Raw genomic sequence first — 25,413 nt, 5'->3', positions numbered from 1 at the left:
AGTGCATTTATAATAAATATACGATAAAAAATGCGTATTGAAGAAAATATGTAGAACAATTACTATATTTATCAAAATTGTAATCATCTTCAGTAAATGAGTTTCTTTCTTCTAGAAATGTTTTCTTTGCACTTCCGAATCTATGTGTTCTCTGCAGGTTTTATAATTTATTTAAAATAACAATAAATATAACGTAAATTAAAGTTAAATGAAAATACATAACTATTCCTAAATAATATATCGAGTATATGCAATTGCTTTTTTATCAGTTATTAATCATTTGAGAGTTGAGATAAGCACGCTTCTGCGAAAACGTTTTGGGAGCGTGATTAAATTATCGCTTTCCAGACGTTAATGAGCCTCTAATTAGTTCGATAAAACGTACTAAGCATAACAAGGGAAATAGTTTTATCAACCATTTCCGATTAATAAATTACCAAGAACGTATAACCGGACTAATTGTGTTACATATAAGTGGGCATGGCATTAGATGCAATTTCGGCTCAATTTTTGTATTTTCGATGCCCACTATCCTTTTGTCTTTGTTGCTCGCGTAATAAATTGAATTATGAATTATATCAATCCTTTTTTTATTAATATACTTTGTCAATCTTATATCTTTTTAATGTTTAAATGATCAAATATATAAAAAAGGAGATATCACAAATATTCACCATCTTTCAATCCTTTGTACAAATTCTTTTGACAACTATAGTAAACTGTTAAAATTAGTCTTCGAATAAATAACTCATTCAGTTTTTTGTACTGTCGACAACACTTTTAGTCCTACAGTCATACGCAGACCTATTTCCCGCTTTGTAATTCGCCAGTAAACAATTTAGCGCATCCGACGTCATCCGATAATTTTTAGTAATTTTTAACTGGCCTGGTTCGGAGTATCTTGAGTGCCATATTTCGAAATAAGCGTCGCTAGATATATCACTCAAATGTGTGATGTTAAATTCTTCTTGCAATGCAATCTTCCAAACCTGCACACAAAAAAAACATTCTTGTTATAAGAATATTTTTTTCCGAAATATTAAATATTAAAATAGGATTATATAGCATTTAACAACTTGCTTAAATAAAATTTTGTATAATTTTATCAAGAAAAAATCTTTTCCCGCATTATAATAATTTTCATGAGTCGAGAGAAAAAAAATATCAGATAGAAAATAGCATATCTTCAAACTAAGAATTAGAATGTTTTGATATTATTAAAATTATAATTTTTTATATATACGATCATATTGTTTTCTTTATATAAAACTATATATAAACAAGATTATCATTGTTTTATACATAAGTATGAAATCATATTCTTATTATATAATAGAATATAATATCTTGCTTATATAAAACAATAAGAATTAAAAAGAATATATTAGTTTTATGTTTGATACTAAAGTTTTTTCTGTGTCAAACATAAATTAAATGTAGATTATTATAATAATAGTTTTTCGCTGCATCATATTTATATAATAGATAATTTAAATTTGTTTGCATTATATAACTAAAACATTAATGCTTAACGGAATTTAAAAAAAATAATATAACTCATAGCGTCAAAGACGTTAAAACTCACATTCTCTTCGGGTACCGAAACTTCAGCAGGAATATTACCAAATCGGCTTTCGCCATTCAATACACGCAATTGATACAACAGATAATTTAGCGTGTGCATTTTATCAGGCTCGCTGGCGCCAAAAGTTACAGATATTGAAGAGCAGTATTCTCTTTTTATCGGGTATACAGCACGCGTGAAATAGCTGTCTGGCTTCGCGACACCCCACAGAAGATTTTGTAAGGAATAACCATGGAAAGTACCTCTTAAGTACTGATCTCTGGTATCGGACGGACGTATGCCTAAGGACGACAGGTGCTTTCCTGTAAAATAAGATGGAAAATCAGTGTCGCGAACGTATCAACTTAGTTATCGATTTTACATGACATCACATTGTTTACCAAGATAATAATCTTCCTTTTTCCAATACTTTCCACCCTTCTTACATTTTTCCGCAGTATTGAACATTTGGACTACTTTATCCAGTGCTCCTTTACTAAGAACATATCCGGATTGAGCAACATTGTAAGTCTGACCCCACAAAACCACCGGATGACCCAAATAATAGTCACGCCTATAATCTAATGGGGCGACCATGTAGCGCAGATTTTCTGTTATAACAATAGTATCGTCTTTCACAAATATAATCCATTCTAGCTTGTCTTCAACCTTCCAAATGTAATTCATAGCTTCACATAAAAGCTGCCAGGAAGACACAATTTTTACATCTACATTAATAACAGGCAATTCCGCATTCTTCAAACGGTGTCCAAAGAAATATATTTTGTTGCAACGTTTGCCCCACGTGGCTTTGATCGATTGTCCCAGCTTGAGCTTTTCCACGAAAACCACACACGTGACGGACACTTGCTTTTTTAACCAGTTCCATTCTGTGCTTTCATCTCCTTTATGCGGACCGTACAAGTACTTATCCAGATCAATTTTGTGTATTTTCAAGTTTTGCGCCGCCAACCAAGTGTGATATGTAATGCTATTGAAGTTGGACGTCTCGTTCGCCCGTTTCCAAAGTTGCAAAGCAATTTTCTCGTGACGAGGTTCTTTATTCAAGTAGTACTCGGGTTGCCACAGTGAAAGATCTTCATTAACGATAGAATCGGTTACAAATGTATTTCTTAATGAAACGAGTAACAATGGAAGAACAAAACCAATTCCACAGCCAATCAGAAATATCGATCTTTGCTTGCGGAAATGCATTGTCACAATGAAAAATTCGATAAAATCATCCGGTTTGTCGGAACTAATGCCAGGTGATCTAACATCAAGTAGAAACTATATTACACTCGTGCCGTCAGTCATTACATTTGACCTTCGTTGAACTCAATTATCTTGTTAAGACCTCCTTTCGCAGATATTGCGTGTACATATTAAATTTTTTTGAGTCTTACTTTTTTATTCTTCATATTCGCGAAAATGCTCTATTCTAGGACTGCAAGCATACAACACAATTAATTTATACGTCGAATACATCGCGTCCAACTCGTTTATTCCAAATGATTACCAAAGTGTGGCGAGTATTAATACATTACCTGCGACATGAATTTTATGTACGTGAATCAACGATAAAAGTAGAATGACAAAATCATTATCATAGAATCATAGATATTATATCGTAGATTGATATTCTATATATACATGCTGAAGCGTGTTCACACTTAAAAACATGTGCAATTTGTTATTATAAGCCTGCAGCTGCGGCGATCAATTTGCGACGTCCATTGCTGTCTAATCCAAGAAAAGTATTGGAAAAGAAAACTTTGCGTATAACATATGGTGATCTGAGGTAATTATGACATTCGCGGCCGTGTGAATCAACAGGTGACATAAACAAGACACCTATTGGTCCAAACACCCTAACCTTAACTTGACGTAACCTAGCTTGATCCAGCTTGATCTCCGACCTAAATCAGCTGATGATCGACTTGTGGAATTTTGAATTCATTAAATGCACGAGATAAATCCATGAATAGACTCTCATGCACAATTTCTTTTTTTTGCATTAGTATAACATATAATATAACAAAAATGTAAATTGTAAAAATGAGAAGATTAGTGTCTTTATGAACAAAATTCCCAAAATCTTAATTGCTCGAGATATTTGTTCCATTTTTTGCTTGAATTAAAAAGATAAATATATTTAAGGTATTTCATTTATTGTTAAATCAGAAATAGATATATAGCATTGTACATATACAAGCACAGTGCATGTCGCACTATAAAAAATCACAATAAATATTTTATTTATAAATCCTTCCTTATGGTAATTTAAGAGTTTAAGTTTTTAATGTGAAATATTTTAAAATAAAAAAATTTTCATTTTTATATGAAATAATTTAGCACAATGTAATGTATAATGTATAATGTAAATGTATAATGTATAACAGGAAATGTATATGTATAATTTAGAATTAACACACATGTATACATACATATGTGTTTACATATATGAATATTTTTATACTTATATATAAATATATATATATATATATATATATATATATATATATATATATAATTTATGATATCGCAGAAAATGTATCATTAATTAATAAAAATTATTGTTTAATAGACTGTTGGATTTATAAATTCTTTTTTATGAAAATCACTAAGCAATTCTAAAAATACTGTAATAGATATTTAATTTTAATATACATATAATTTAATATATATATATTTATATATTTAGATTTATTTATCATAGATTGTGTTCCGCAATATTAATTGTTATTCTACAGTAATACTGTACAAGAAATTAAAATTACACATGTAATATAAGAAAAAAAGTTTATATGAGCGAGGAAAAATATTAAGTTCAGACGACTATCTTGCAATTTACAATTCTACGAAATCAGAGAAATTAGAAACTGACTTTGCCACGTACTTTAAAGAAACCTAAGCCGTTCCTATTGTGCACTAAGGCACCGACACCGCAATAATTCTCTATAATTATCGGCATATTAACAACGTTGCATTCACGAGGTAGTAAACTTTTGAGCGTAGTATCGAAGGCTTCTATGTCAAATCTCGTTTTAACAATTTCGGTTCCATCTAAAAAGATATCTTGTTAGTCACAATTCATACATGGCAAATCTTTTAAAAATAGCAATACCGATTCCTTTACTACAGTTTTTGTATCTACCTTTGTACCAGAACAATGGATGACTAGCAAATGTGAGCCACGGTATATCTCTCGCAAACGGATTCCACTTTTTTATAAAAGACAAAGGCTGCCCTCTGTTCCACATAAGTCTTATTCCCGACATATGTCTCTTTCTGAAAAAGATTAAAATTCTGTTGCTGCATACACTCTGATATTGTATATGCATGAAATGATCCTATTTTTTTGATGTATGTACTTTTCTCATGGTATTTTAGCTTTTGTAACATGTCACACAAAATTAATAAAATTTTATGAAAATTATATACAACCGAGGGGAAATTCACAGCCGGCATTGGTGTACAAAATTTCGGCAGTGGACTGCCGAAAAAAGTAAGCAGTGACCTATAATATTGACGGCATTGTCGTCAGTGGTTGGGGAGTGGTGAGCTCACTTCAGAGTCGGTTTTTCGATCATGGGGTTGAGCACAAAAATTTTTGAATACTTCGGGAAAGCTTTAGAATTCTTGTGCAGGCATTGGCGTATGATAATGGGCACGCGGTAGTGTTCATAATTGCATGGCATTGCCTTAATTTTAATATAGGATTGACGGCATTGTAGGCATTGACTAACAATAAGCATTGTCGGCAGTGTACAAAAATGTCGGCAGTGTTTTACAGCAATGCCAAAAATCGGCATTGGTGTACAAAATTTTGGGTTGTGAATTCCCCCTCGTATACAACATAAATACACAGAAGGCGTACAGTTATATACAATTGGGCCCGTATTCAGAACGTGCTTTTACCGATATGAGCGCTCTGTTTGCATCATACTATCTCTGTTTTATGTGTAATGAACGATAAAGATAGAATGTATAATAACATGCTAACATCTTTATAAGCATATTCTGAATACAGGTCTAAGTGTTTTAATACAGATACATTGTATAATGAAGAAGCATAGAAGGCAAACAAAACAAAATGGGAAATTAGTGTTAGTTTACAACAAAGATTTATACCTAGGCTCAAATTGAGAAAGATTAGAGCAACCTGCGATAGATGACCATTCCTGACGCACTGCACAATGAATTACAGACGACACGCCTTCTGCTAATCCACTTAATCGTCTAAAATATAGATTGACATAGATTGAATAATATGCACCAGACAAGAACATAGAAGCTGTAATTTTTATTTTATACTAAACATTATTTCTTTGTACTTTGTCTATAAATTAGTCTTATAAATCTCAATATACCTCTTCAATGGAAAAAGAATGTTACCAAAAATATCAATCGAGTTGTAATATTGTAAACTTGCGTTTGCTACATAAACCTGTTTGTACACAAATTATTTATAATGCCATAAGTACTCACGGTGCAAGAGAGGAGGTTGGATAAATCAAATCCCCTGTAACTACAGTATCGAACAGCATTATGGGCACTCGATTAAAGTCAAGTATCTTTAGTGAAATAAAATCATATTTTACAGAGTACAGAGCTTTCGTCGTCAATAATACGAGCCTTTCTTTTTCCGTGTCCCATAAACTTATCCTTTAAATAAATGAATTTTTATGTCAATGCAAAATTATAGTAATAATGAACATGGAGCATCGCTAATAGATAAGTGCATACTCCGTCAAAAGCCAACTTCCTACGGGTTCGTCATTGTTTTGCTTTATCAGTTTCTCGGTGCAGTCGTTTATCGCTCTCTCCACGACCTCGTTCCTGTCAGTGAAAAATGTATGAACATCTATGTGCTTGAATGGCACATTGCATACATTTCTCGAGGCCGAATTCCGCTTCCTCGCGTCTTCCGCATGCTCGGTCGGCGGTCTAACAGCTGAAGCAAAGAAATACCCGTAGCAGATGGCCAAATTTACTTTCTCACGCGTTCTTTTATAGTATGAGAAATTATTAAATTATTGTTATTGACCTGCAGTCCTGGAGAGACTGACGGCGAAACTTACGGTCGGTATTGGCGATTTCTAGGGTGGCTCTTTCAAAATTTACCGGAGGTCCTTCTTCCAAGCATGTCTCTTCCATATCTCTGTGTTGTTTGTCAACAAGAGGTCCTCGTTACATATATCGGAAAATAGGAACTCACAACGGCATAGGCGCGCGATAACGGAAGCGAGGCAAGACTTTTCAAAGTGCCACACAAACACACTCGATCGAATCCGAGGATGACATTTGATCTGAGTGACCTCTCGTGGCGAGAAATCTAAGTTTCAAAATTATAGCAATCTCGAGAAATAAAAACTCAATTATTATTTCATGCCAATCGAAATTACTAATTTCTTTACATTAAAATCCATAAAAGCGTTTAAAATGTTATGATGTTTTCAATTTGTTTTGTAATAGTTATAGTAGAAAATATAACGCAAAAGAGCTCTCTTTTGTATCCCGACTCACCATCATACTTGTAACATTTATTAATATTAGCAAGTATCAACATGATATATAATACAAACGTATATTATCCACGCATCTCGTACGCCAGCTTTACAAAAGTACTTAAATATAGCTGACTTAATCTATTTGTACAGTTTACACACGCCATGTTCGTACGTATACACAAAGTTCTGTACAAAGTAGCACATTCAAGGCATTGCAAAATGAAACGTGCGAATAACTAAACGAAAAAGATGTATGCTACTGAAAAATATATATTCTTTATATATATATATATATATATATATATATATATATGTATATATATATATATATATTTTTATATATAAAGAATAAATACTACATGCTACAATATTTGTACTCATTAAAAGTACACTATATATGCTAAAAGCTTTGGTTCAATTATTTCTAAGTATTGCATTAAGTAGGTCATTCCTTCGTAATTTATGATCAGCTAAAAGATAAACTTTAATACATGTATGTACACAGACACAGAACATCCCAAAATCACCGCGCTTAGTGATAAGAGCTGAACCAAAATTGTAGAAGAAAAATCTGTTTTCAAAATCAATGCGCCACTCTTGAGTTACAAGATGTTAAAACCCCCGAAGCATAATAAAATAACTTTATGTCTGTCTTTTTTAAATGAATATTTTGTACAGTTTATCTTTTTTTTTTCTCCAACGTAGAGAAAAAGAGAAAAGAACAGACCGTTTATTATAAAGATAAAAAATTTTCCATCGACTGTAAAAACAGCCTTATCAGGAGAACGGTGATTCTGTAATGTCCTGCACGCAAAGAACTGGCATATGTACATCATTAGAAAGTTTCTTGACCTAGGACTATTTTACATTTTTACATCTTATCAATCTGTATCAAAAATGTCTGTACCACGTTCTGTACCACGTTTTGTACCACGTGGACCCATGCCACAGTTACAAGACGCAAAATTAAAATTTGATTATGCTCGAATGATTTATGCCTTGTATATTGACGAGCAGTTATTTTTATGATAATCCATATCAGTCTTCTTGTAAACTTAACATTAAGCGTCATAACTAAGGCATTACCGATTCTCGTACAAGATAACGAGATAAAGTTAAAAATTTGACTAGGAGAGAGTACGTCCAGGAAACGCGTCAGAAATAAGATCAAACTTTAGTCGTATAGTCGATTGTAGTGTTGTACGTCATCTAACATGTTATCCGACGATGACAACGTCAAACTTCGTTCTTCGTGCATCCCTTTGGCATAATTGATTTGTTGCGACACCTACAGCAATAAAGAAAACAAATTAATGGGATAATATGTTAGGACGCTTGTAGGGTCAGAATAAGAAAAGAAGCAATGCTTATACGAATTTGAACTTAAGCCTCGTTTTATATACTCACCCGCTTTGCCACCTCTTCGTTGTCGCAGCGCACTTTCGGCCGTCTTAATAATCCATCCGCTAATCCATCTAAATTGACCGCGGCCGATGAATCAAGTCTGGATATCAACTCTATGTAATGCAAAGTGATATTGTTGCTTTGAACCTTCTGCATCGGCTGACAGCGCAGAAGCTCCGCTAGATTGACTTGAGTCACTACCGCTTTCGTGCCGCCAGAGATAACGCGTACTCTCTCGTTGGACACTAACAATTTAAGATTTTCCGAGCCGCTACATAGACATTCGTAGGCGACAAAAAGCTCGGAATAATCGTGATTGTTAATGCTGTACAGGAACTCCTGACCCTCAGCCTGCTGACGATTGTACGGTGGCAGCAATCCAGTAGAACCGCTAACGACGCGTGGTGGTCGATCGCGTTTTGGTATTGCACGATGAGCGCTGTATACATAGTAAAAACAATAATAAGTATTAGTATTAAAAAAATTATATTATATTATCTATTTAACAATCATTGTTTCATATATAAGCAAGAAATTAGATTCTTATTTAGCAAAATATTATAACTATTTAAATATTATAATAGTCATCTAAAGAACACAATATGATAATTTTGATAATAATAATAAGTATTAAATATAATAGAAATAAAAATTCTTGATTTGAAGACATTGTTATTTTCTACTAGATATTTTTTTCTCTCATTTCATGAAAATTATTATTGAATAATAAGAATATATTTTTCTTAATGGGACTGTACAAAATTTATTTATGTAAGTAAATCTTAATATTTGTACGCTTTATAATCTCATTCAACATTTAAGAATTCAAAAATATATATTCTCAAAACAGGAATATTCTTTTTTTTTTCTGTATATGAAAAAAATCGACCAGACATCGACAAATATTCGCTATCAATCATTGGAGAAATTATAACAATATGATTATATTACCTTCTACTTGTCTCTCGTACAGCGCTAGCTGTCTCCGTTGCTAGATCTAGGACACCAACGACGGGTTTCGTTATCGTACCTACTACTCCTCTTCCAAAACCCGCAAAGAAGCCCTGGAATTTTCAATTTATAATCCATTATCTTTAAATTTTATAAATGGTATTTATATCAAAGAACCAGATTTGTTTAAAATATTTACTGGAAAACCTTCGCTGGTTGCTCCGTCATATGTCTGTTTGAATATACTGGTGACACCACCAAGTAGACCAAAACCAAAACCTTTTAAGCCGGCTACCAAGTGATCGCTACTTCCCGTCGTGTTAGCCCGAATTCTTTGTCTGGTCTCTTCGTGCCTTTCGTCCATAATCACTCTTCCTAAACCGTCCGACAAGGATTCCGTCACTTTCGCTGCCGAATTCGAAATACCGTGCGTAACATTTTTCACTAGACTTTTTACGCTGCCTTCGTAGATAAGACCAGAAACACCTTCCGTAACGTCACTCACGAATCCAAGAGGATTTCCCAAGAAATCCACAGAACCTAGAATAACTGCAGCTTGCCATTTTAATTCCTGAAACATCATTTATTTATAAAATAAACGACAAGCGAGAAAAACTATATTATTAAAATATGTATTTGTCGTACATCTTTGTAATGCTTTACGATGGAATGTACTAAAAATTGACTGCTTTCAAAAGGATGTTTCTTAACAAACGGCTCCAACTCGATTGTGGCATTTTCGAAGTTAATTAGAGTCAATCCCAATTTTCTTTTTACAGCCTGCAGATGATGCGGCAATTTTGTTGTAGTGAGAACGCTGAGTTTTACCTAAAAAGAGAAAAGTTAACGTGTGAATAAATATACGTACCGTATATTAATATTATTTATAAAGCAATTAACAGAGCCTCTGCCACATCAATATCTACGTACTTGATTAGGAACGAGTTTTAGGGCGCCAAAATAATATCTCTTAGCGTGCGCTGCAGATACCTCAGAAATGAATCTTTGCGCCTTAAAATCATTCTCGTCGACGGGCACTTCCAGTTCCGACTTGCCAATTCCGAGAAATGCTGCCAGTTTCAGGATAAATTTTTCTTCTAAGTGTACGCACAGAGGTTTGACACTCACTATGACATGTTTATATATCTCCGCATTTTGATTCTTTGATTGTAATTTTTCCACCGCTAAATGAAGAGTAGGTCGGGACTCATCTTCCGTACGCGATGACCGTGTTACGAATAAAACTGAGGTGCATTGTGCCTCAAACAATTGATTATCAATTTGCACATCAGCAACGCTCAGATCCAACGTGGTATTCAACGGGGTATGCATTAAATCTAAGGAGATTGCAGCAAACCGCGCGAACAATAGTTCTTCTACCGGCCTTTGCGATACAATAGACAATCCGAGACCGGTTGGCAAGTTCAGCTCTAAATTTAATTCGCTAGAATCCATTTTTTTAATATCGGCATTAATCTGAGTGGGCCGATGACTTACGGCGATATGGGACCAATCGCGTTCTTCGAGTAAAGCAAATGTTTTCTTCTGAAATGCAAAAAGATTTGTGATAATTTCACTTGGACATTTATGTAATATTCTTACGTTTGATATCGATAATTCGCTTTCACTTGTGATGTTACATCATATAAATAATGATGTTTAGAATAGAATCTTTTTAGCGGAATAAAACAAAATAAAAGTGACCAGTAGTGAACTGTAACACGTACTCTTTCCTTAATATCCAAAACTTGTAGAACCCGAGTCGGACCGTCAGTGGTCACTCTGATCGACAAGAATCCTGAACCCGGACGCAACTTTTGTCTGCCCACACGTTGCTCGATCGGTGGTGGATTGCTATGTGTCTGAGGACCCAGTACAGCTTCGCTCCCTAAAAAAAAAGCAGCGAGATTTCTTTTATTGCGTGTGAAAATGTACACGATGATTGTATGATTCAAAAAATTTGTGAATGCAGAAGCACTGTACGCCAGAGTACGATAACGCCGTGATTGACTCATCTCACGAATTTTTTGGCAATAATTTTTTTTATTTATAAGAATTTTATTCGGAAAAAATGTTTTTTCCTCATAAAGACTTTGTATAGTAAAAGTCTTTTTTTCTTTATATCGCGCTTTGACGTTCCTGGGAAGATATGCAATTACAAGGAAAAAAAAGAAAAAACAAGCATAGAGAGGTATAGCATATAATACTTATAGGTAAGCTTATAGGAAATCGCCGATTTTAACGTGTACTCTGAAACTATACGTACACATTTGCCAACGGGCGACACTGCCGCCTGCAACATTCATGATCAATTTAGATCTTTCAAGTCAAAAATAGCGAGAAAGAAATAATGACAAAAATAGAGAGCTCTTAATAACGATAGAAATTAGATAATCGGCAGACAAAATTGTATGCAAAATATAAGAATATAATATAGAAAGACAAGTGTCGCGCATACGTCATCAATGTCTTCAGTCAATGTCAATTTCAACGATACCGTACGCTCAACTCACTAGTTTTACATTTTATGCTTCGCATTTACAGGCAGAAGCATTAGATTTTCATCACACACATATTTAAAAATGACAATTAGCTCGCAAATAAAGAGTATGTTGAACTCAAAAAAGGCAACAGAAAATAACAGAAAATATATCTGACAAGATAAAGCGTATGATAGAAAGAAATTTGCAACTTTCGTGGACGATTTCTTGTCAATTTAATCATAAAGCGGATTAGCAAATGTGTATAAATGAAAGCAGAGTTCCAACCTTCGTATAGTCCCATAAAGCCATCTTTCGACTGAACACACATATTCTTATGTGCGCAACATAGACGTCCGTCGTCGGTGAACCTCCAGGTCTGCGTCGAACGTCGCCTAGAATCCGGCTTCCTCAGAGCGAGAGCGCAATACGTGAACGGTTGCGGTGCAGTGCCCGCTATATCCAAAACGAATATCGTACCCGGTGTTTTCGAATGCTTGTCTCTCGGTGGACTGGAGCCTGTCTCATTAAAATTATGCACATAAGAATACATACACGTACATTATCATTATTACTTTCTTCTATATAATTTTTGTACAAATTGTGTCAAAAATAATTTCGTTTTTGCTGATATATTCTTATATTACCTTCATGTTGCAATTGTCCATCGCCAGTCATTCTCCAAAGCTGCGATCTATCACCATACTGTTTCCTCCGAAGAGCAACCCAACCACCAGAACCAGCTTCTAAGACCAATCTCTGAGTTTCTACATCCAATGGATCTAAATTGCTTTCACCTGTTCCAAGATCGCAATCGGCCTTGAAAGTGCCTGTATAAAAACATCAGTATAAAAGCGGGCAATCAACATTTATCATATATATATAATTTAATGTTTACTCTACTTAAAATATAGTACCTGTAAACGCAATGTAAATAAAGTTTTCATAAGTCAGTCCTCTACCCTCTCCTAATATATTTAAATCATAAGAAGCTGTCACACCTCCGGGTGCTGTCAGTACTAGACCAGCAGTTTCAATTGGTTCATCTAGGGCATATGGTACTGACGAATGAGGTCTCACGGTCCATTGGAAATTATCGGGAACTCCGATCTACAAGTACAAATTTGCAAATTAAACAATTAACAATAATAAATAATAAATAAAAATTAAAAGCTATAATTAATAAAAATAACAAAAAACTTATATAAATATACCTGATTAACGAGCAAAGAAACCTCTGAAAAATTATCTACTCTTATAGGAGGTGGCATGGTATCGGCGTCAGTGAATACAATGAAGAAGGTAGTTTCCTGCAGTACTACGTCTACCCGTAGAAAATGCATTTTCCCTGTTGCGTTTCTGACATTAATGGTCAATGAATAATTATCATCCAATGTGATACCGCCTGACCACATACAATCCGGAACGTTGGTGATCCTGACGCAGAGCAACAAATCTTTATCTAACCGTGGCCAGTGGAAAGGCATGTGACAATCTGGCATAGTAGTTATATATGTCGCCTGGGCATCCGGATGAGACTAAAATTAATATTATTAAGCAACAGTGACCAACAAAGTTACCACTCTTTAGGTCTGTTTTTTTTCCGTATCCCAGGAAAATTTCTTGCACAGTTTCCTCTTTTTTTCTTTTCACATTAGAAAAAAAAGATGAATCAAGAAGTTGTGAGGTGTGGAAAAATAACAAATCTTTTAATATCATCAAATAATTGTAATAAACTTACGACAGTTGTTGTAAAACATTTCTGAGCCAGCTCCAATGTATAAGATGATTTATTGTGCAATTGATATCTTGGCGATAATGTAACCACAGTAGTGGCTCTATATCTTCCTCTTGCTGCGCGAGTGGCCACGCTAATCAAGTAGACTATATCGGGTCTGCCCTCACGTAAACTGATTCTCAATCGATGAACCTAGAAAACATAAAGTAAATGTGATCGGCATCAAAATGATTGAAATACTTTGTATTTCAATAGCAAGTCTCATAAATTTGTTTCTGTATGAATCAGAATAATATTAATAATTGTAAAAAAATTAAACATACATATGTCGAATATAATATACTGCGTATAAAAATGATGAGATTGTTACATTAAAAATTAAATAAAGATTTTATGTGAAATATACTTACGTGAATTCCAGGCTGCAAATGAAAATGTTGAGACCACTGTGGTATTCCATGAGGATGAACTTCCGTTCCGATTCTGACTGACAAAGTTCTACTGGCCTCTTCGTCGCTAAACGAAAATAGCAACGGTGCTACCATCCTTGCTCTTTCATGCTCTTCGAATTGTCCCGCCGCCTCGATACCGACTCCCTCTTGTCTGAATACCAAAGGCAAACCGGTCTTGTTTATAATCCAATAAGGTGCAGTGATGTTGATTTGCACGGCTGCACCTTTTTCCACAATTACAGACGCCTGCAGGTAAAGTATTCTGGTAGCGGAATCCAATAATTTGAGACGAGTGGTAAAAGAACTGCTGTTCGGTGGTAATATTATCTGAAATACATAATTGTATTTGGATAATATCTATCATATTATTAGCATTAAAAAACGCAAAAAAAACGCAGTCATCAAAGAATAAAATTCGACGTAATAAAACTGTACAGCTATTAGCTGTCATACATACTAGTCCATATCCTGGATAACCATCCAATTGAATCGTAATTTCCAGGTTCTCGGTCAAATTTGCACAATGCAAATCCGCGCTGCAGCCAGGCGTGATTCTACCACCTTCTACACCTGCCTCGTACGTCAATTCGTATGGCAATAAGTTTGTCAACGTTATAGGTGCCATTACTGTGATCGTGTGCGCCGGTAACACTTGTATTCCGTCAGGTGGATAATTGTTTCGTCTTACAGCCACACACATCCTGTGACAAGAAAAAAAACAATACTAAGTTTTGCTAAACTTCATCGAGGAAAAAGGCTACTTTTCATATACCTGAATATGTTATTCTGATTAGTCCGGCAAGTAACATAGTTTTCTGATACTTCTAATGGTTTTTTAACTATCGTCCAGTCTACTGATTCCATGCAATATTGGAACAGATAGTTCGAAATGAGCGGTTTGAAGCACATTTGTATCCCGGTATGCGTCAAAGGCATAGATATCACTGATTGCGCCGGTACTTGTAAAATTCTTCCAGTACTGGTTGAGGTCAGCGGCAAGTCTGAAAGATTCACAATTGTTGATTAGGTTTACTATTATCAAAAACAAATCATAAAAAATAAAAAAAACTCACATCCAAGGTGGCTTAATGATTTCTCTATTTTGATCTCGATCGGATGAGCTAGTTTGTTGGATACCTGAAGGGCTGATCTAATTGTAACTAACTTCCTAGCGGATCCTTCAAGTTCCACAGCAAATACTAATCTAGCTTTCGGTGTAATCGGCTGAAATTTATTATTATTATTATTATTATTATTATTATTATTATTATTATTATTATTATTAGGATAATATTTATAATGTTCCAAGACCAATTCTGTTTAAATAATTAAAAAAAAAATACAATATATGCGAATATAGTAAAGAAATGTGAGACAATTTCAAATTTACAAAATAATTTTTATTTTAAAAAATATGTAATAGCGTTGGAGAAATACAAAATAATAAGTATGAACAATATTGTTTGTTTTAGTCCAAATACTTACAAGAAAGTAAGTATAAATTAATATCCTTACCTGAAATCCAGCAATGTTAGCATTCGCATGTCGAAAATAAATGCCCACGCGATCAACGGTCACAGGATCCACCGGCTTCCATCCCTCAACCAGAACTGCAATCTGATGCCTTCTGACGATATGCGTCGCATGATGCCTCAACTTGCCCCTCACCTCAAACGTAAACGGCGTGGTGTCTCCCGGAATCACCTCTATCCACGTATCGTCTTTGTCTAGGACGTTCTTCGCTTGAGATGACGCTTTGCTGACATCTATCGTCTCGTCCGCAGTGGCGATAAATGTTTTAAACCAAAGTCGACAGCCAGTGTCATTTTTCAGGGCAAAAGGTATAAATGGTGATCGACGTCGATATACTTGTCCCCTTGTCGACGATTTACCAACGATAGTGTTTCCATTAGATAAATAATAATCCTGCGTCCAATTGTGTTTGACTAGTTGCACGAGTTCCACCAATGTTAACGTGATATTAACGTTCACAGAATCATAGGAGTTGATAGACACGTTCAGTCTTTTTGGATCCAACGAACTGATAAATATTTGTTCCCAATCAATATTCGCTCGCCAAGGTTCGATGAATGGCTCCCAACCGCTTAGTACTCTATTGTAATAGTCTATGCCGATAGTGGCGGACAGCAAACCAGGCTGTTGACTCAATTTCCGCAAGTTGAAGTCTGCCAAAGTGAGCTCTAGAAGCGGCACGTCCGCGTCGCGGCAATCGTCGATGATACAGATCCGCATGCAGGATACCTGCAACTCCACAGTCCGGAAAACTGAATCGTTATTCGTTGCGACCGCCTCGGCACTTATCGGCACCGCATTCTGCGTCAGCCAAAGAGCGGCATCGTCCAGCTGACCGTCACAGTGATCCAATGCGATTTTGCAATCAGCCTCTGCAAAACCTAAAGTGATCAGCTTTAACACCTGGCTGTCCATCGTCTGGCCGCTCTCCACCAGCGCTTCGCTCGATCTCTGCTTCGCCCATAAAGTCTGTTTAGGAAGAGAGCTTAACATCCTAGAGAACATGGTCACGTCATGGTAGCTCAGTCTCACGCACAATGGCTGCAATTGGATCTCTAGACACCTGTCTTGAGTCAGATCCAAACTCGCTCCAACAGGATCAATGATAGATAGGGCAGTTTCGTTTTCCATACCTAGAATGCACGAGAATAGCTCGCAATGCGAGAGATTGCAGGAGAGTGGTTTCTCGCCTTCCTGCGGCGTCGAACGATACGACAAGACAGCAGTCGTCTTGAGAATCACGGCGTTGGTATCAAGAATCGCGGTGTCCTCGACAATGACTAGCTCGGAGTCCGTGATATTAATTTTTAGTTCAAATGGTGTAGCGACTGCGATAGTGTCGACGATTTCGGCTTCTTGATTAATAATTGACTGCATGGCGCCGGGTATAGGGTCCGGTTCCGGCGAATTCAACAATAGGAAATCTCGCACGGCCTGCCACCAATCCAGAATGGCAGTCAGTCGCATGCTATGCAACAGAATGGTAGTCGCTGAGTAAGCTTTACGCTTTCGATGATGTACTTCCGCTTGGACGCGGTCCTTGTCAACCTCAATATTGACCGTGTCTCTTAACGGCTGTAAGATTCGCGTGAACACGTTGCACTGTCGATCTACCGGCTCGTTTTGAAAACGCGTGTCCATGATCAAGATCTCTTGAGACACCAGATCGATGTCCTGCGAGCCATCGCTCAGCGAGTCCAGCGTTAGTCGAGACTTAATAAAATTGATGCATGCAAGTGCTGCGATATTGTGACTCGGGTGCAGTTTCACCGTCACGTTTACCAGCTCCAGAGTTATGCAGGATCGAGTCCATGTCTTGGCGCGATTGTCCACGGTTGGGATCGCATATTCCACAGTATGATTCCAATCTTGCACAAGGAGACGTAGATCGTCCAGATTCTCACCGATATTGTAGGACAGAAGGCCGCGAATCAGCATGTACTGTTCTGGATCCAGAGCACAGTCCATCGTCGATAATATACCGTGCACACTGAGATCAGGTATATCGCGGCTTATATAAGTGTCGAGATTCCGCTCGATGCGCAGCTTCAAATGACACTTTTCTGTGAGCAACGAGGAGCCCATCTTCCTGATGAGAACGCCGCCCACCGTCAAGGCATCCGCGTCCTCGTTCAAACTCAAATCGCACTGGAGTCGCCGCGCCGCGTACACGTCCATGTTGACCAGCTCGAGCAGCATCACGTCCAGCAAACAATCCGGAACAGCTAACGATGTGTCGAATCTATTGTGCGCTGTAAGCTCTCCCAGGTCCAGCAGGATCAGTTCGTCGGATCTGGAACTCACCGGTAACAGTATTACCGGTGCACCAGCATTCAGCTGCAACGACAATCGCGTGCCACGCTTGTTCACATCTATGACGGCACCGACGCCGGCACGAAGATTCCGCATGATGCTCCACAGTTGCGAGAAGTGGCCAAAGAACGCCTGTAATTGCGCCACGAATCTCTGAGTGTGAACGTAATGCACGGCGGACATCTCCAACTTGAGCCGCGCGTCATGAGGCCGGTCCTCGCAGTCAGCGTAGCTCGAGTACTGGAAGTTGAGCGCCTTCCTGCCGGACGACAGGAATCTCTCGCGGTAGAATCGGCCGTGCGGTGTTAAATCCAGCAACGACATCGAGCCCAATGATCCGGACACCTTGGTTTTGCCATCCACCGTCTTAAGGATGTGCATGCTGGCGTTGGACACATTGGCTTTCGCTATCTCGTGCTCCAGCTGCGTCAGCACCAGCGTCAACGATCTTACTTCAATCTCGGTTTCCGACCTCACTGGTAAATTATCGTCTACCTTGCTTGTGCTAGTACTATCGCTATCCGGCGTGGCTCGATGCGCGGCAACTTCGTCATCAGCCGTTCCGGACAAGCCTGCAATTCCAAAGAAGTCAAACACCACCATCCACGATTCCACGCTTATCACCAAATCCAGGCAATTGAAGTCCACGGTTACCATTTTGCGATAGAACCGATCTTCGGGGGCGATGCAGCCATTCTCTTCGGGATACGTCATGGTGATGCTCATTAGCACCAAGTTCTCTTCACTGGTAATGCCGCCTGGCGAGGGCGGTGGCGTGTTCGGTGTATCGGCTGACGAGATCGCTGGTTTTCTGCGCCAGTGCGGTGGAATCGCGCCGTACAGGGTGTAGGTTTCCAACCGATCTGGCAGACTACCGCGTCCGAAGGTGTTTTTATATTGTCGCGCGAACGCAAGATCTGGACACGATTTTGAAGCGCCTGTAGACAGTTTTGCGCGCGTGGGCGCCGACGACTGCATCATGCAACGATGCCGCGAGCCGACCGCGCACAGAAGATCTTCCATCAGGAGAGAGCGCAGCGCAACCTGCACGCTCGATTCGTTTCGATGTAATTTGTCATACTTGACAACGAAGTCACGCATTGACAACTCCACCAGTGGCTGCTCCGAGTGCGCCTGCTTCAATTGTACGCTAAGAATCGGCAGTTCGAACGAGACTTTCACGTAGAGATCAAGCTTCTCCGAGTAGTTGGATAGCCCGTCGAGATCGTCATATTCCGACACTGCAGCTGTGGCAGTCACGGTAGGCATGGAGAATAATCGATGAGTGGTGTCGAGTAATTGCTCGTATTGGCCGCGCGACAGCGATACTTTCAGTGGCGTTATCACGGCGCCGTGTACCTGTACAATTGGACTATTGCTCGTAAAATCACCGCAATCAAGTAGGAAGCTCATACTTTGCGTTAAGGTGTTTTGCTTCTCAACCAGAATCTTTAGCGTTGTATCGTGTAGTATCGGCTTGCCCAACTCCTTGCACGAGTACATCTCCTCGGCTCTCGGTAGATTGCTTTGTGATTGCCCGATATTGGCAGACATCTCCAGAGAGTATAGATTCATGTCGCGCACTTCCAGCGTGACCTTGTGTTTCGCCATAGATCCCAAGTGGGGCTCGTGTCGCAGCGACATCGTACCCAGGTGAGCAACGAATACTTGTCTGCTATGAGAAGAACGAGGTAACACGAGCACCGGACTTTCCAGAAGCACGTCTAATTTCATCGAAAGCGCATTTACATTATCTAAATCAACCGAGACACTCGGCAATCGTTTACGCGGCGGGATGGTCCAATCGTCGGCGTTCACCAAACCAATCGCCATATCAGTGGCGGCTGCGCTGATCTGACGCGCAAAATTGCTTAGATATTGTTTGAATTCGTCGGCACACGAACGCAATTCCGATATCAGGTGCGGCGCATGAGTATACCAAACGCTGGCCACACGTATCGTGAGATCGAGATCGATTTCTATGCAATCGTCCTCGCTGACCTGCCTGGTGTTGCGATTCGCCACGAATCTAAACGCCTCTGGCTGATCGGATAGACTACTAAAGTGCTCAAACGGATAATGCTGCGGATCAGCCAGAGGATCCCTACCTACACTGATAATCCGCTGGTGAGTCTTCCCGGTTGACGTTTGATCAAGAACTTGTACTCCGCCAAGAGAGCCCGAGATCGATGTATTTGCAGCTAAAGTCGCCTGTATGCGCGCGTCCGACATAGTCGCCGTGGCGATCTTTTGCCCCACCAAATGATTATCCTGCATGACTGCGCGTAAAAGTAGCACATTCAAGCGATGAAAGTCAAAGGTAATTTCAGTTCTCGTTGACATTGATCTTATTTCTGTACTTTGACTCGACAAAGAATTGTCTCGGCTCGCAACATACGCTGGCCGCGACTTCTGCAATGGCAAGATTCTTCGGAAGAAACCTAACAATTCTACTATCGTCTCCTGATTGGCTATAATATCTAGATTATTGAACTGTATATTTGCCATTCTCAGGTTTTCCGTGGGGTCGTCTACCAGCGTCAACTCTACGACAATCAGCGCCTCCGAATCCAATTTTTCTAGGCCGACCAACGAATTATTCCTGGGTGAGAGCGGAGTCTTGGTTTTGTTCACCAAACTGGACAAGGCATTGGTCAAGGCAACGGGAGAGGTCAGTCGTGGTGGTCTCGCGGAGTCGGGTGACTCGGGCGATTCTGGCGAAACGGGCGACGTCGGTTCCGAATCCCTTAATCTACCGGAAACGCTGTCCATACCGACATGTTTGTGACTAGCCACCAGCAATTCAAAATCTGGCCCGAATTCTTGAAGAGCGTCGACCAAAAGCAGACCGTGGACGGAGAGGGAGACGCTCAGATCTGCCATTCTTTTGCTGAGGGCTGCCCGAACGCCAGACACTTGTAGCTCTGCCACGCTGCGACCTCTCGATTGTAATTCAAAGGCCATCTGATCGATGATAAATTGTACCATCACCGCATGGCTCAAGGAACGACTCTCCTCCTTCCTGGGACTCTTCGGTTCTATATTGACGGCTTCTGTTTGCGGAATGCCGGCAGAGCGGGAAAAGCTCGACAGTAAGTTATAAATTAAACGTATCGCGCCCACTTTCTGCTCGTTCACATGCACTACCAGCCTTGGCAAGTTACCAGATACCGTAACCGATGGGAAATTAGGATCCGAAGTGGTGAAGACACGTCGTTCAACTTGCAACGATATGTTAAAACGCTCGAGAAAATGTAAGCTCGACGTGCCTCTCGTGCGAACGTGTTTCCAATTGTCATTTGTCTTACCCACTAAAATCTGCAGGTCCACTAAATCAATCGAGTACTGATCGTACAATTTCTTGTGTAACTCGGTCTCGGACAACCCTTGAAAGTCGTGTAGGGAACCGTTTTCCTGACTACCGGGCGGAGTGGAACAAGGTGTTTCGTATCTCTCATCTTCATCATCATCACTTTTAGGTGACTCTATTTTCAGTATCACATGATTCAGATTCGCGTTCGATAAATGTAATTTACCGAAATCGACCATCACCACGGCCGCGTTAGAATCAACGAAGCTTTCCACCAATAAGATCTGTGGTGCAGAGATCTTAAACTGTAGATCCCAAGATGAACGATATACGAAATCGCCGTCTAAAATTTGTTCCCAGTTCTTAATCAATTGCCTTCTCGTGCGACGTTTCATCGCCTGAAATCGTTGATTGGACGACACCGATCGATGCGGTTTGCACATAAAATCTATCAGCCAGTATATGACGGTTGGATTATACACAACATCCAAGGACTGCGAGTACACATGCAATAAATGATCCACAGTAACGTGAAGCGGTCTTTTTTCATAGATCAGTTCGAATAAATGATGTGGCGCTTTCGTTAGTTTTTCCGACGAATTGCGAACGCGCGAGGATATGCCGTTGGATGTGACTTGAGGTTGCACTAAAATGGGAAATGTAGAGTTTTCCGTGAGAAAATCATGCAGGTATAACGCGCCTAAACTGACTGAGAACTTGTGCGATCCGGATCTAGGTCGTGATTCATAGCTCAGGTTCACTCTTTCGAATTTCAGTTCTATCACAGTTTTCCTGTTGCTTCCATCTTTTGCGGTGCACAACGATACCGCGCCTTGCACCAGAGCAAAATTAAATTGTCCAAATACTGTGTCGCGACGTAAAAGAGTGTCATCATTCATAGTGTCCGCTAAAACATCCAGCAGTTCGCCATCGAAAGTAGTCGAGCTATTTCCGTTTTGCGTTCCATTGTTACTGTGAGATATCTTTGAAGACCAGCCCCACCATTGTGGAAACCATTGCTCGAGCATACCACGTCCTTGTGGTACATTCATATTAGGTAGTTGCATTTTCGCAGGTCTCATTTTCTCCATAGCCAGTTCCCTCAATACCCGAAGCTCGTCGAAATTTCGTTCGTTCTCGATCTTCTCCTTCAACGTTTTAATTTCCGGAGATAAGATCGAGGTAGGTGTGCCTAGAAAAGATAAAATTTGAAAAGAAATTTTCATCGTTTCAAGAAAATGTAAAAATCTATGAAAGACGATATAAAAAAATATTCACTTGTACCTAACAATTTAGTATATGTTTGAACGTAACAAACGTTCTCTCTGGCTCTGAGAAGCATATCTTTCCAGGATAGTTTCGGTTTAAGCGTGTCTCTGCCGAGATGACACCTAGCAGCATACTTCCACCACTCCTTGCAAGCTTGTTTAACGGGAATTACTGGCCTACAACGCCATTGCTGTTTACGACGATCTATACGATCAAGCTCTTTGATACATTTGACCATTTCCTCATATTGAAGCTAAAAGAATAATTTGTTATATTACACAAATCAATCATGTTTGATTATATATCGACAGATTATTGTTATCTGTAAGACTTACGTCTGTTATAAATAATGGTACTTCATCCAAAAGCAAATCTACTACGATACGCGGTTTATTAATAGACCTTAATGGACGTTCGGTTCGATCTCTCTTAATGTGCGCTCTTGCATTCACGGGCGATAAAATGTGTCGTTGAATCTTATTTTTACTCATAGCAATCTAAAAATCGGGTTTACAAATAATTTTACTCTTATAGAATATGATTAGCATGCTGTGCTATCATGCACACCAAGCTCTATAGATCTTACAGCTAGATCGCCTAGATTAAGTCCACCAAAAAGATGATCTTTCTTCACGTGGTTCCAATAAACCGAAAGACTATCGAGTTCCATTAGCTTAAACGACGCATCTGTAAGATTCCAAGACGTGGAACTAGGTATCCAGCTAGCGTCACAACTTTGAGTAGTTAATGCTCCAATTGTAATGCCAAATGCAATACCATTATCTTTATATAAAAGGATCAAAAGTTTTATTGAGAACATAGTTAATATAAATATATTACATATAAATTTTTATTCACATTATACTCATGTGATTCTTTACTTACCATCTGGTAGTGTAATACCATCTTCGTATCTAATATGAACATCTTTGATGTTCAACTGTAAATTTTCGATGATATTTGTTACTAGAGATGTGCCATAATTTAACCACGAGCTATAACTCGAAGCATAGTAACCAGGATCATGCTCTATATCGGCTCTCCATCTGGCTTCTAAAGCATCCAGCCGACTGAGTTTATATTCTAATATTGCTTGCTCCTCCGCTTCGTTGTCATACTATAGATATTTTTAAACTCATTATTTAAAATATTTGTGTAAATATTTGCCATATAAATTCATCTTTTTAAACATAAATTTAAAAAAATAAATTTATATTATACAAAAATTTTAATTATTTAAATATTTTAAATTTATATTTGAATAATAAATTTATCTTTTACACATAATTTTTTTATGTGTAAAACATTATTAAGATTATCAAGATTTTAAAATAACAGAAGACAGAACCATAATACTTTACCTCATCCAAATTAATTGGTCCCGCCACTAAATAGAGCTGCTCTATACCTATGACCCACGATGCAGTTCTTATTTGCCTAACTGGCACTTGCAATCTGATTTTACCGATAAATCCAGCCTTGATTTCCATTGGCAATCCGATATGACGCAGAGCCTCGCGTTTCAGGGGTAAGTTTTCTAATTCGACTTCCCCTAATGTAAAACAGACATTTATTAGATAAACGATGTATAAATACGATAGCGCAGTTATAAAATTAAATAACTCTTGTGTAAAAATAATGTTAGAGAACTATAGAGGTTGCGCAAGATATACTCATTTGTTGTAAATCAATATAGCATGACAAATCAGAAATATATAGTTATTAACTGACTCATAGTTATAAACTATAAATATGTAGTTGTTAACTAACAAATCATACTTTAAATGTGTATTATTCTGCATGATACCAAAACAAGCGTTATGACATTTTTATGGCAGACGAAGGTATTTACATAGATATCAAATCAAATGCGTAGTGCGACATAACCTCACCTGACAACAAAGCAATGCTCAGCTGATCCGTGTTTAGATTCTCGACGTATTTGCCGAGATAATTGTTCAGTACCCAAGCGACGAGTCCCTCCAACATTTTGAACGTGTGATATCTTTGCCACTGTCCAGCCGGAAATGTCTGCGTGAATACGCACAAGTGGCCTCATAGGTTATAGTCACTTATATCTCATGCGAATGTTCGGAACCTGTGAAATAACAGCGCGTAAAGACAACACATTTTAACGGTTTCCACTTAACTCTCGCGCAACCGCTACCTCTCGTATTTTGACTGTCGTTATATCCCTCATTAAAAATTCGTATCTCACCGTCGACTTCGAGATCCATTTCAAATAACGGTTTCTCTCATTGATAACCACTGATAACCACCGTCGATGTCGACTACCACCAATTACTAACCATGACAACCACTGCTTGGAAAGCATGATTTCGTCATGATTACGTCACGTATTAAATCGTCCTGTAATTCGTTGAAAACCTTACGTAAATGTTAAAAATAATTCTTTCTGTCCTTGTTCATCTTTATTGTTATTAAATAAAATATTAAAGCTTTTTCTTTTTTAAATTACTTCAAATTACTTCAAAAAATTATAATTCTTAATTAAAAAGACTTACCAAATAAACTTAATATTTTATTTATAAATTAATTAAGTTAGTATAAAATAACAAAGAAATATAGTTTTTTGTATGAGATATTTTTTCTTTTATATAAATAAATTTTTAATTTAAGAAAACAGTACATTAAAATTTGTTTTAAAAATATAATTAGTTGAAGTTAATCTTTTAAAATTAATTAATAACTTAAAAGTTAGGCAATAACTTTTAACTTTATAGTTATTATTTAACTCTAATTATTAATCTGCAGTATTTTTGAATCCTTAAAACATTTTTTTATATGAATAATAGAAATTCATTCTCTTCGTGAGTCTATTTTTAATGTTAACCTTCTAAAAAAATATATAAAAATATTCTATTC

The 25,413-nt window shown here is 37.9% G+C and overlaps 3 protein-coding genes across 7 annotated transcripts; all 3 read right to left on the bottom strand.

Annotated features, from left to right (window-relative positions):
• Positions 1-573: 573 nt before the first annotated feature.
• LOC105193531 (C1GALT1-specific chaperone 1) lies at positions 574-3,471 on the bottom strand. Its single transcript, XM_011158007.3, has 4 exons — positions 3,112-3,471; positions 1,966-3,011; positions 1,586-1,887; positions 574-989 (listed from the first exon to the last, which is right to left on the bottom strand). The coding sequence occupies exons 2-4, from the start codon at positions 2,777-2,779 to the stop codon at positions 753-755; spliced, it is 1,353 nt and encodes a 450-aa protein (XP_011156309.1). The 5' UTR covers positions 2,780-3,011; positions 3,112-3,471; the 3' UTR covers positions 574-752.
• An 854-nt stretch (positions 3,472-4,325) lies between these two features.
• On the bottom strand, positions 4,326-6,893 carry LOC105196264 (tumor protein p63-regulated gene 1-like protein). Of its 2 annotated transcripts, XM_011162082.3 has the most exons (6): positions 6,649-6,890; positions 6,314-6,521; positions 6,056-6,232; positions 5,699-5,806; positions 4,722-4,855; positions 4,326-4,630 (listed from the first exon to the last, which is right to left on the bottom strand). In XM_011162082.3, exons 1-6 carry the CDS (start codon positions 6,722-6,724, stop codon positions 4,440-4,442), a joined length of 894 nt encoding a protein of 297 aa, XP_011160384.1. In that variant the 5' UTR covers positions 6,725-6,890; the 3' UTR covers positions 4,326-4,439. The 2 variants fall into 2 exon arrangements, with proteins under 2 accessions (XP_011160384.1, XP_011160385.1); XM_011162083.3 differs by lacking the exon at positions 5,699-5,806 and having other exon boundaries at positions 6,649-6,893.
• Positions 6,894-7,071: 178 nt separating this feature from the next.
• On the bottom strand, positions 7,072-24,862 carry LOC105193593 (vacuolar protein sorting-associated protein 13D). 4 transcript variants are annotated; one of them, XM_026135705.2, is made up of 25 exons: positions 24,746-24,862; positions 24,420-24,625; positions 23,889-24,079; positions 23,413-23,644; positions 23,114-23,310; positions 22,863-23,024; positions 22,537-22,780; positions 15,618-22,450; positions 15,176-15,326; positions 14,875-15,103; positions 14,560-14,803; positions 14,061-14,429; positions 13,654-13,842; positions 13,127-13,450; positions 12,830-13,022; positions 12,560-12,742; positions 12,201-12,431; positions 11,699-11,725; positions 11,160-11,320; positions 10,363-10,977; positions 10,078-10,260; positions 9,632-10,003; positions 9,433-9,545; positions 8,485-8,920; positions 7,072-8,365 (listed from the first exon to the last, which is right to left on the bottom strand). In XM_026135705.2, the coding sequence occupies exons 2-25, from the start codon at positions 24,514-24,516 to the stop codon at positions 8,252-8,254; spliced, it is 12,090 nt and encodes a 4,029-aa protein (XP_025991490.2). In that variant the 5' UTR covers positions 24,517-24,625; positions 24,746-24,862; the 3' UTR covers positions 7,072-8,251. The 4 variants fall into 4 exon arrangements, with proteins under 4 accessions (XP_025991490.2, XP_039307515.1, XP_025991491.2 ...); XM_039451581.1 differs by having other exon boundaries at positions 24,695-24,835; XM_026135706.2 differs by having other exon boundaries at positions 22,543-22,780; positions 24,695-24,835.
• Between the last annotated feature and the right edge of the window lie 551 nt (positions 24,863-25,413).

Source organism: Solenopsis invicta, chromosome 7, assembly GCF_016802725.1.
Source record: "Solenopsis invicta isolate M01_SB chromosome 7, UNIL_Sinv_3.0, whole genome shotgun sequence".
NCBI lineage: Eukaryota > Metazoa > Arthropoda > Insecta > Hymenoptera > Formicidae > Solenopsis > Solenopsis invicta.
Note: the sequence above shows the minus strand (reverse complement) of the source record. Positions and strands in the feature narration are given on the sequence as shown.